This window comes from Aegilops tauschii, chromosome 7 (assembly GCF_002575655.3).
Source record: "Aegilops tauschii subsp. strangulata cultivar AL8/78 chromosome 7, Aet v6.0, whole genome shotgun sequence".
Classification (NCBI taxonomy): Eukaryota; Viridiplantae; Streptophyta; class Magnoliopsida; order Poales; family Poaceae; genus Aegilops; species Aegilops tauschii.
In genome coordinates this window covers 621,294,838-621,305,616 of record NC_053041.3, presented here as the reverse complement: position 1 = coordinate 621,305,616, position 10,779 = coordinate 621,294,838, and the positions used below count along the sequence as shown (strand labels likewise).

The following is a 10,779-nucleotide window of genomic DNA, read 5'->3' as shown; positions in this document are numbered from 1 at the left end:
ATAACCAACATTTTTTTAGATGAACCGGTAACTACGTAGTTTGGTGATCGATGGAAACATAATTTGGTTAATACTTATCATTTTTTAGCGTTATCATTTATGTTATGTTATAGCTATTTCTTTTCATAATAGAATCCACTTTCTGCATGACACAAGTTGTGACATACATATCGCAGAAAAGTAGAATCAACCACTTTAACATGAATGGACAAATAATGTTAAGAAAACAAAACTAGGATCACTGGATTTATTATCATACTTTATGTGTCTATGGCTTTTAGCTTGATTGTGTGTTCATTTTTGTAATTCTGAGAATGAAAAGGCTGTCTTTGTTTCTTGCCCTTTTTTTTTCTGTTGTATATTTTACTTATAAAATATATGCAAAATACAATTGTGCAGTTACGCATAGCCGATGGACATGGATTGCGCACAATCGGCGGCATATGCAACTCCGGTTGCACGAGGCCGGTCAACAAGCAATTGCAGTTGCATGCCAGTGCGGGAGCGGACGATTCTAGTTGTGTGTGGCGTTGCCTAAAAAAAAAAATTTGTGCGTGGCGTGAAAACACGAAAAAATAGAAATCTATTAAACCAAAATTGAAAAGAAACAAAAAATAGAAAAATATCTGAATCTTGGTGTAAAATCAGACAACACAGGAGCTAGGTGGGATTTAGTTAATGAAAACTAATATATTCGTGAAATATTTTTTAAGAAAAATAGGACTGGATTTTAGGAAAAAGGAAAAAATTGGAACCCATTTTTTTGAATTTCCTATAACATTTTTTGTATTTGTGTAGAAAAATTGGAAAACAGGAATATTTTTAAAATTTTGAAAGCGTGAACATTATTTGAATTGTGAAAAAAATAATGGTCTTCTACGAACAATTCAAGGCATCATGCCAAGTTTTTTGAGTTTTCAGTAAGTTTTTCATTTTTTTGGAGTTTTCTCAGTGAATAAAATGCCGATAAATGGCTGAACATGCCGCAATGTGTACACATTGTCAGAAGTCATTCAAACCTGACTTGGATGCCTACCATGGGCATGCTCATCTGCTTGCAAAATTTGGAATCATTTTAAGGATGTCCAAAAATAGACCATGTTCAACATAGTGTGTCCGGTAGGCCAAAAGGATCTATTCGAGAGCCTCTTGTTTTTTTGACATCTGTCAAATGGCCACAATTTTTTTATTGTATTGTATGACCAATTTAGGGCGCCATGCTAATTTTTTGAGAATTCCAAATTTGTTAGTACTTTTCAAAAAATCTTGGAAAAACAAAAAAATGTTCATGTTCAAAATTTTGTTCACTCTTTTTTAAAAATGTCCATGTTTTGACATTATGAGCGATTTTTAAAGACACGGACATTCTTTTGAAATTTGTACAACTTTTTTAAAATGCAAATATTTGTATTTTATGAACAAAATTTGAAAAGGTGAACATTTTTAGAATCTTATTTTTTGAAGGAGCGAGCATTTTTTGAGAAAGGAAATGGTAACGAAAAAGGAAAAACAGAAAAACAAAAAGAAAAAAACTGAGAAAAGAAAGAGTGGGAAAAAGGTTCGACGATGGTCCGGCCCAGCGTATCTGTGGGCTTCTGTGAACTGAAGAAGAAGAAAAGAAAAGAAAAAGAAGTAAATAGACACTAGCGTTAAGATCGCCGGATCATCCGTGAGCGTCTTGATCCTGGAAAGATGTGCGCTGCGCTGAGGGAACCCCCTCTTGCATACTGGCAAGAGCCATCCGGGTGTTCACCGAGTTGCGCTTCAAAGTTCAGACCTGCTGCTCCTGGGCCACCCACAGGTTGATCTGCTCAACATCTTTCCCGTGTACGGCGACGGTGAGGGCGACGGTGCCATGTTGGCCTCCTACTCGAGGATGTGCTCCCTGTGGACTCCTCGGATTTCTTGGAGCACGATGGCGCTCCGCAGCAGGTGCTGGACATGGTGGGGAAAAAAGAACTAGATGTGATCTATAGAAGGAAGATGGAACACGTGTAAGAAACACCGAGATCAGCTAGCATCACACGAGCTTTGGAACGGGGACAAGCGATGGATCCACTGATTATTCCTTCTCTTTCAGCCTATATTGCATTCCAGTATTTGGCACTGATGTAATTGTACAATGGGACACACTTGCTGAAGGGGGTCGAGGACAGAGGAGGTGGTGAATCAACCAACACTAGATCGATCCTATTGCTTAGCTGCTACTTCTACTTCTATAATCAACTGACCTCTTATGTACAAGTACTAACTGCGAGTGCGTACACCTTCCTTCCTACAGACCCAAAATCAAAAAGTATATCCTTGCTTGCTTCAAACACCATCCATGGAATGGAAGGACGGAGCCATCCGTCCATCCATCCATGGAGCGAGGGAGTCAGTCGTGCCAGCGCAGGAGCATGACGACGCAGCGCTGGATGATGTAGAGCCTGGCCCTGTGCTCCTTGAGGCTCCTGCTCAGGCCTCCTCCACTCCTCCGGCTCCCCATAAGCTTCATCTTTGCTTCACCACTCTCTCTCTCTCTCTCTCTCTCTCTCTCTCTCTCTCTCTCACTCTCTCTCTCTGTGGTGTGGAGATAGTTGGAAGCGAACGAAGTGTGGTGAAGGAGTGTTGCTGAACTCTGACTCTGGCTAATGATTTCCTCTCGGCAACGGGTGGGCTTATATATAGGGATGGAGGAGGGAGCTAGATTCAGATCCAGATGGCACACACGAGCTAGGTAGGTGGTAGGGGTGAAGCCGTGAAGGAGATGAAGGAAGAAGACGACAGCGGCTTAGAATTGATAACGCGAGCGAGCGTGGGGAGGGGAGGGCCACATGGGCGTGCAACGGCAGACAGCGCAGCGCGGATTCCTGCTGCCCCCGGGACCGCCGGGCAAGGTGGCTCGGCCGTCGTGCTCCGCGTCAGAGAGCGTGCGTGCGGTGCGCTGCCCCGGCTGTCCTGGCCCCGGTGGAAAATGTGTCGGGGGCACGGCGGTGAAGGGTCGCTGCCATGCCCACGCACGCCCGCCCTCTCGTGCGTCTGGCGGCCCGCTAGAGCTAGATCCACGCTCGGTCCTCGTGCGCTCCAGCTCAGGCCAGTGCAGGCCACAGCCTCTCCCACCTCCTCTGTCGTGTTCCCATGGTGGTTCGTGACTCGGATCTGATCGATCGGACCGTGCGCGGGCGTGTCTGTCACCGCTATCTTCCTTTTCTTTTCTTTTTATACCTGTCGTTGACGTACACGGCCTGCTTCGAGTCCAACGCACCAAACCGGAAGGAGGAATGTGTAGGGCATCTCCAACACCACGACATGAATCAAAACGCTGCTAGACATCCGGACAACATTGTTTGAACACTCTGTGTCATCCAACCTTTAGCATCAAACGTGAATTGGTTCGCACATCCGAATTCCACCAAACAGAAAACAAAGCTGAGAAGGCTTGAGGGATTCCGGACGCCCGCCATGTCAGATTCCGGCACATCCAGTCCGGACCGCCTCGGAGCCCTTTCCCCACTTCATCCCTCCCTCCTTGCTCTGCTCTGTATCCACACCCACCAAGATCGCCGCCTAGTTTTTGCCGAAAAACCGTTGCTCCACCCAGACACCTTGTACTCCGCTGTCATTTCACCTCAGAATCCGTCCTCAGTCCAGGTACCTTTTGCCCTTGCTAATGTCGTCCATGGCTGACACAACGCTTGGCAAGTGTTCGACCAAATGCCATTGAGAATTTTTTTCTCTAGTTTCTCCTTGTTTAACATGAAGCAAGTACGATGGTGGGGCGTCAGTGAGGGAGAATGCATTGTTGTGCGACGCGTGGTTGGCAACGATGTATTTGCAACAAGTGCATTTTTTGTTTCATGAGCACAAGCAAAAACACCCTACAATTTGGATGTGATACACGATTGCAATACGAAGTCACAACTCCATCAGTGGCACACCATTTCAAAAGCGGTCATAAAATATTGCGGTGCGATTTTACTGGCGGAACGGATGTGGCCAACATGCATGCCAGTCATAGATATCGTAAGTTTTGCTTTCATGTTGCTCTACGTGTTGGTCAATTCATTGATCATTGAATGTTGCAACTTGATGGTCATGCCATTCTATAGCCCGGACGCATCGCTGCAATGCACCAAAGGACGGAGGGCAAGCTCTTCACATTGACACATTGTTGTATGGGGCTGAAGGGGCAGCCCATGTGGGTGAACTCATGCGTCGATGAAGAAGTTCAATCTCGAGGAGAGAAAGCCTGAGATGAAGGACGCTTTCAAGTACTATGGTTAACATCTGACGCTTCTATTAGATTAACAATGAACCAAAATGGGGCTGCATGCAGATATTTGGTTAAATTTTATTATGTTTTTATAAATTTATTGCCCTGTCAGAAACTGGTAGGGACAATTTTACCCCCCAGTTCCTCAGTACTCTGTCAGGAGGGGTTGACTTTGACTGGCATTGTCTACCTCCAAGAGGAAGATCCGGAGGGATCTTACTTGGGGTTATATGCGACTCGTTGGAAGTTAGGAATGTGGTTATGGGAGATTTTGCGGTCAAGTTTTGGGTTCGGTCAAAGGTAGATGGGTTTAATTGGGCCTTGGTGGCGGTATATGGGGCCGCACAACGAGAACTCAAACCCGACTTTTTGGCGGATTTAGTCCGTATTGGGATTTTAACATTATCCGTAGACGGGACGAAAAAAACAATGATAACTTTGACGGCAGATGGTCGTTTATGTTTAATACAATTATTGAAAGCTTAGACCTTCGAGAGATTGAGCTCTCTGGTAGAAAGTTCACTTGGGCTAACACACTACCAGTCCCGACCTTTGAGAAGCTGGACTGGGTCCTTGCGAGCGTCGAGTGGGAACAAAAGTTTCCCCTTGTGACGGTCCAAGCGCTCTCACGCGGAATCTCCGATCATACACCATTGTTGGTTGACTCGGGTGAGGCAACGCACGTGCGGAACAAGAGTACGTTTTCTTTCGAATCAACGTGGTTTGAAAGAGAAGGGTTTCTGGATCTAATAGCAAGAGAATGGGCTAAAGATTCAGGAGGGATAACGAATGTTGAGCGTTGGCAAAATAATTTGCGACAATTCTTGCGGGGTTGGGCTAAGCATCTAGGTGGGATTTATAAGGCTGAGAAGGAAAGGCTCCTTTTGCTTATTCAATCCCTAGATTTAAAAGCGGACTCCTCCATATTAGATACCAGAGAACTGGAAACTAAAGTGGAGGTGGAGTTAAGATTGAAAGAACTGCTCAGCGAGGAGGAATTGAAGTGGGCTCTGCGAGCTAAAGTTCGCAAAATCGTCCAAGGGGATGATAACACACAATCCTTCCACATGATTGCGAATGGCAAGCACCGAAAGAAGAGAATCTTTCAGCTTGAGCAAGATGAGGGGACGATTTTAGGGCAGGAGAACCTAAAGGCATATATCACCAATTACTACAAACAACTATTTGGGCCTCCTGAGGACAATTTTGTTTCTTTGGACGAGTCGAGGGTTGAGGATGTTCCTCAGCTCGCAGTTGATGAGAATGATATTTTGACAGCTCCTTTTTCGGAGAAAGTGGTGTTTGAAGCAATTTCCCAACTGAAAATAATAAAGCTCCAGGACTGGATGGTTTTCCGGCGGAGTTTTATAAGAAGTGCTGGCACATTATTAAGGGGGACTTGCTCCCGATGTTCCAGGACCTTTTCTTGGGACAGTTGCAGTTGTTTCACTTGAACTTCGGCACTATCACGCTTCTGCCTAAGAAAACAGAGGCTGTGAAGATTGAGCAATTTAGGCCGATCTGTCTTCTTAATGTTAGCTTTAAAATCTTTATCAAAGTTGGGACTAATAGGCTTACACAGATTGCACATTCTGTGGTGCAGCCGTCCCAAACTGCTTTCATGCCGGACAGAAACATCCTAGAAGGGGTTGTGGTTTTGCATGAAACGCTCCATGAAATCCACACGAAAAAACTTGACAGGGTGGTTTTCAAAGTGGATTTTGAGAAAGCATACGACAAGGTCAAATGGCCTTCTTCAGCAGGCTTTGCGTATGAAAGGTTTCGATCAGGCCTGGAGAGACCAGGTAGATTCGTTCACGCAAAAAGAGAGTGTTGGAATCAGGATTAATGATGATAGGTCATTATTTCCAGACACACAAGGGCTTGCGACAAGGAGATCCGATGTCGCCGATTCTATTTAACATTGTCGTAGATATGTTGACAATCTTAATAGGAAGGGCCAAGGATGATGGTCAGGTAGGTGGCCTCGTCCCGCATTTAGTTGACGGGGGAGCGTCTATCCTACAGTACGCTGATGATACTATCATCTTTATGAAGCATGATTTGGCTAAAGCTAGAAATATGAAGCTGGTTTTATGCTTGTTCGAACAATTATCGGGGTTGAAGATTAACTTCCACAAAAGTGAATTGTTCTGCTTTGGAAGAGCTAAAGAAGAACAACAAGCATACAAAGAATTGTTCGGGTGTGAATTGAGTTCTTTACCCTTCACGTATTTTGGTATACCAATTCACCATCGCAAGCTCTCTAACAAAGAGTGGCAGGGCATTGAGGATCGATTTGAGAAAAAACTGAGTTGCTGGAAGGGCAAGCTTATGTCATACAGAGGACGATTGATTCTGATCAATTCGGTTCTCACGAGTATGCCTATGTTTCTATTGTATTTTTTCGAAGTACCAGTTGGAGTACGGAAAAGGCTAGACTTTTATCGATCGCGCTTCTTCTGGCAGAGCGATGAATTAAAAAGAAAGTACAGACTCGCTAAGTAGGATGTCATTTGTAGGCCTAAGGACTAGGGGGTCTAGGCATTGAAAATTTAGACGTAAATAACATATGTCTTCTCAGCAAATGGCTGTATAAGTTATCTATAGAGACGGATGCCACTTGGGCACAGATTCTTCGTGCTAAGTACCTCCAGTCCAAAACTTTGTCCCAGGTGACGGTAAGACCGACTGATTCGCCTTTCTGGAAGGGACTCATGCAAGTGAAATCAGCTTTCTTCAATAGGACAAAGTTCGTAGGTCGAAATGGTACTTCCACAAGATTCTGGGAGGATACATGGCTAGGGGAGGCTCCCCTTGCAATCTAATATCCTTCTCTCTATAATATTGGCCAGCGAAGAGACGCTTACGTTGCAACAGTATTACAGTCAAATCCTCTTAATATTCAATTCAGGAGGACGCTAGTAGGAAATCGTTGGGAAGCTTGGCTCCATCTTGTGAGACGATTGATGGATGTCCAACTCTCTCAACAGCCAGACCAGCTTCGCTGGAAACTAACTAAGAATGGGGAGTTTTCAGTTAAATCCATGTATTTGGATATTATCAACGCTAGCGTCATTCCTAGTTGGAAACATGTTTGGAAAGTCAAAGTGCCTTTAAAAATCAAAGTGTTTATGTGGTTTATCCACAAACAAGTCATCTTAACTAAAGACAATTTGGCGAAGCGCAACTGGACGGGCTCTAAAAGATGTAGTTTTTGTGATAGTGATGAATCAATTAGACACCTCTTTCTTGATTGCCCTTTGGCAAAGATTTTGTGGAGGTCTATCCACATAGCTTTTAATATAATGCCCCCGAATTCCATCAACACGTTATTTGGGACGTGACTAGATGGGATTGACGTAGTAACAGCGAGACATATCCGAGTAGGAGTATGTGCTTTACTCTGGGCAATCTGGAATTGTAGAAATGATTTGGTTATTAACATAACAACAAATATTAATTTCTTGCAGGTTATCTTCCGGGCCACTACACTCATCCGTATGTGGTCGCTACTCACTCCGACGGAGGCCAGGGAGCATTTGGTTACTGGTTCTGTCCGATGGGAGACGGTAGCTCGGGCTATCTTCAACCGGTTTGGATGGCGGTCATGTAATACGATAGGTGTTTACTTTCCTATCTGTTTTTTGCCAGCCGGTTGTGGCTATCCCTTTTTGTGCTCCTTGTTGAGCTCTTTGTTCCATTGTATGAGACTACGAGACCTCGGTTGAACCTTTTGCGTATTAATAATATGGCCGTATGCATCTTTCTAATGCAGAGGCCGGGGTAAACCCTTTTTTCGAAAAAAAAAGACGGATATTTGGTGCACCGAATTGGATGACCGGCGCTCTGTCCGTTATTCACGAACACATCCGAACGTGTCGCGGATGTTTATTGTCAATTTTAATGCACAACGTTTGAAGATGCCCTCACAATGTAGAGAGACATAGATACTCTTTTGCCTTTTCTTTTTAAATCAGTTTGCGCCCAAGTATCAGGAGATAGGGGGTACCTGAGGCTGGACAAAGGCTTTTCCCGATTAATGAGACACCAGGATTTCATTAGCGACTAGTGAGGTCGGTAGCACATGCTTTTGTGAGGACAAGTCATTAAGAGAGTGTCGCCGGGACGAGGTGCCAAGGACCAACTCGTAGGCGTTTTGTCGTTTTCCAATTCCCACAGGCGGACGACTCTCTCCCTCCCTTGAACGCATACTCCCGATGCACTGCAGCAGATGTTAACAAAGTAACCACTTGGGGGCCTGTGTTGGGGGTGCATGTGCGCCTGTCGGCCTGGCCTTGATGCACGATGGGTATGCAGGAGCAACCATCTTTGCTTTCTTCGATTTGTAAACTAAATTTAAATCTATGTACTCCCATGACTGTAAAAACAATCCAAGCGGGCACTACACGTGAGCACGGCGTGGAGGGAGATTCGCGGCGACGCACAATTTCTATTTACTACTACTACACAACAAGGTACTGACTGTCATGACTAGGCGAGCTCACATATTTTCTCCGTTCGGATTCACTGGTCTCCTTATGTTTTGGACAAAGTAGGTTTATTGATCTCTTTACATTTTGTGTCAAACTTCGATCATATGTATGACTAATAAATAGAATTTATATCCTGCAACAGAATGTACAATTGAATTCGTGTTTCAAAGTGGATTCACAACATATAATTTTTGTGACATGTGGTTTATATTTTATTAGTTAAATTTATGATTAAAGTTTGATCCTAAACACACGTTGGGGGTGGAGGGAGGGGTGCTAATAAAACAAGGACAGAGGGAGTACAATTGATCAAGGAATTGACTGTCAGACAAGTTGGCTACTGGCGCGCGGAGAACTGTGCACCTTGCCCGTCACCCGTGTCGGAGCCCCATGCTCAGGGTTGTGTTCCTAGGTTGCTTTCTCTTATAGAATAATTCCTTAAAATTATCATAATAGGATTTTGATCTATGATTAGAACACCTTAAATATAGCGGAAGATTGGGTACTAACCATAATCATGTGAATCCATTAGGGGTGGCCATGGCCGCACCTTTACATTTGTATCTCTAACAGTGAAAGTGGTGGTTGTGGAAGAAGTGCAACAACAAGGAGCCGTAGAAAACGTGAGGGGCGTAGCATGGCTGCACCTTTACCTTTGTGTCTCTAACAATGAAATTGATGGTCGTGGAAGAAGTGTAGTGACAAGGAGACGTAGAAAACGTGAGGTGCATAGCATGGCTGCACCTTTACCTTTCTGTCTCTAACAATAAAAATGATGGTCGTGGAAGAAGTGCAGCAGAGACGTAGAAAACGTGAGGGGCGTAGCATTGCTGCACCTTTACCTTCATGTCCCTAACAGTGAAGCGATGGTCGTGGAAGAAATGCAGCGACAAGGAGACATAGAAAACGTAAGGGGCGTAGCATGGCTGCACCTTTACCTTTGTGTCTCTAACAATGAAATGAATGGTCGTGGAAGAGGTATAAAAACAAGGAGACGTAGAAAACGTGAGGGCCATAGCATGGCTGCACCTTTAATTTGTGTCTCTAACAATAAAGACGATGGTCGTGAAAGAAGTGCAGCAGAGACGTAGAAAACGTGAGGGGCGCAGCATTGCTGCACCTTTACCTTCATGTCCCTAACAATGAAGCGATGGTCGTGGAAGAAATGTAGCGACAAGGAGACGTGAAAACGTGAGGGGCGTAGCATGGCTGCACCCTTTGTGTCTCTAACAATGAAATGAATGGTCGTGGAAGAGGTGTAAAGACAAGGAGACGTAGAAAACGCGAGGGCCATAGCATGGCTGCACCTTTACCTTTGTGTCTCTAACAATAAAGATGATGGTTGTGGAAGAAGTGCAGCAGAGACGTAGAAAACAGGAGGGGCGCAACATTGCTGCACCTTTACCTTCATGTCCCTAACAATGAAGCGATGGTCGTGGAAGAAATGCAGCGACAAGGAGACGTAGAAAACGTGAGGGGCGTAGCATGGCTGCACCCTTTGTGTCTCTAACAATGAAATGAATGGTCGTGAAAGAGGTGTAAAGACAAGGAGACGTAGAAAACGTGAGGGCCATAGCATGGCTGCACCTTTACCTTTGTGTCTCTAACAATAAAGATGATGGTCGTGGAAGAAGTGCAACAGAGACGTAGAAAACGTGAGGGGCGCAGCATTGCTGCACCTTTACCTTCATGTCCCTAACAATGAAGCGATGGTCGTGGAAGAAATGTAGCGACAAGGAGACGTGAAAACGTGAGGGGCGTAGCATGGCTGCACCCTTTGTGTCTCTAACAATGAAATGAATGGTCGTGGAAGAGGTGTAAAGACAAGGAGACGTAGAAAACGCGAGGGCCATAGCATGGCTGCACCTTTACCTTTGTGTCTCTAACAATAAAGATGATGGTTGTGGAAGAAGTGCAGCAGAGACGTAGAAAACAGGAGGGGCGCAACATTGCTGCACCTTTACCTTCATGTCCCTAACAATGAAGCGATGGTCGTGGAAGAAATGCAGCGACAAGGAGACGTAGAAA

General features: G+C 44.7%; 1 protein-coding gene across 1 annotated transcript; it reads right to left on the bottom strand.

The window, feature by feature from the left end:
- Positions 1-2,052: 2,052 nt before the first annotated feature.
- On the bottom strand, positions 2,053-2,879 carry LOC109764769 (small polypeptide DEVIL 4). Its single transcript, XM_045231091.2, has one exon. The coding sequence runs from the start codon at positions 2,495-2,497 to the stop codon at positions 2,378-2,380; it is 120 nt and encodes a 39-aa protein (XP_045087026.1). The 5' UTR covers positions 2,498-2,879; the 3' UTR covers positions 2,053-2,377.
- Positions 2,880-10,779: the final 7,900 nt, after the last annotated feature.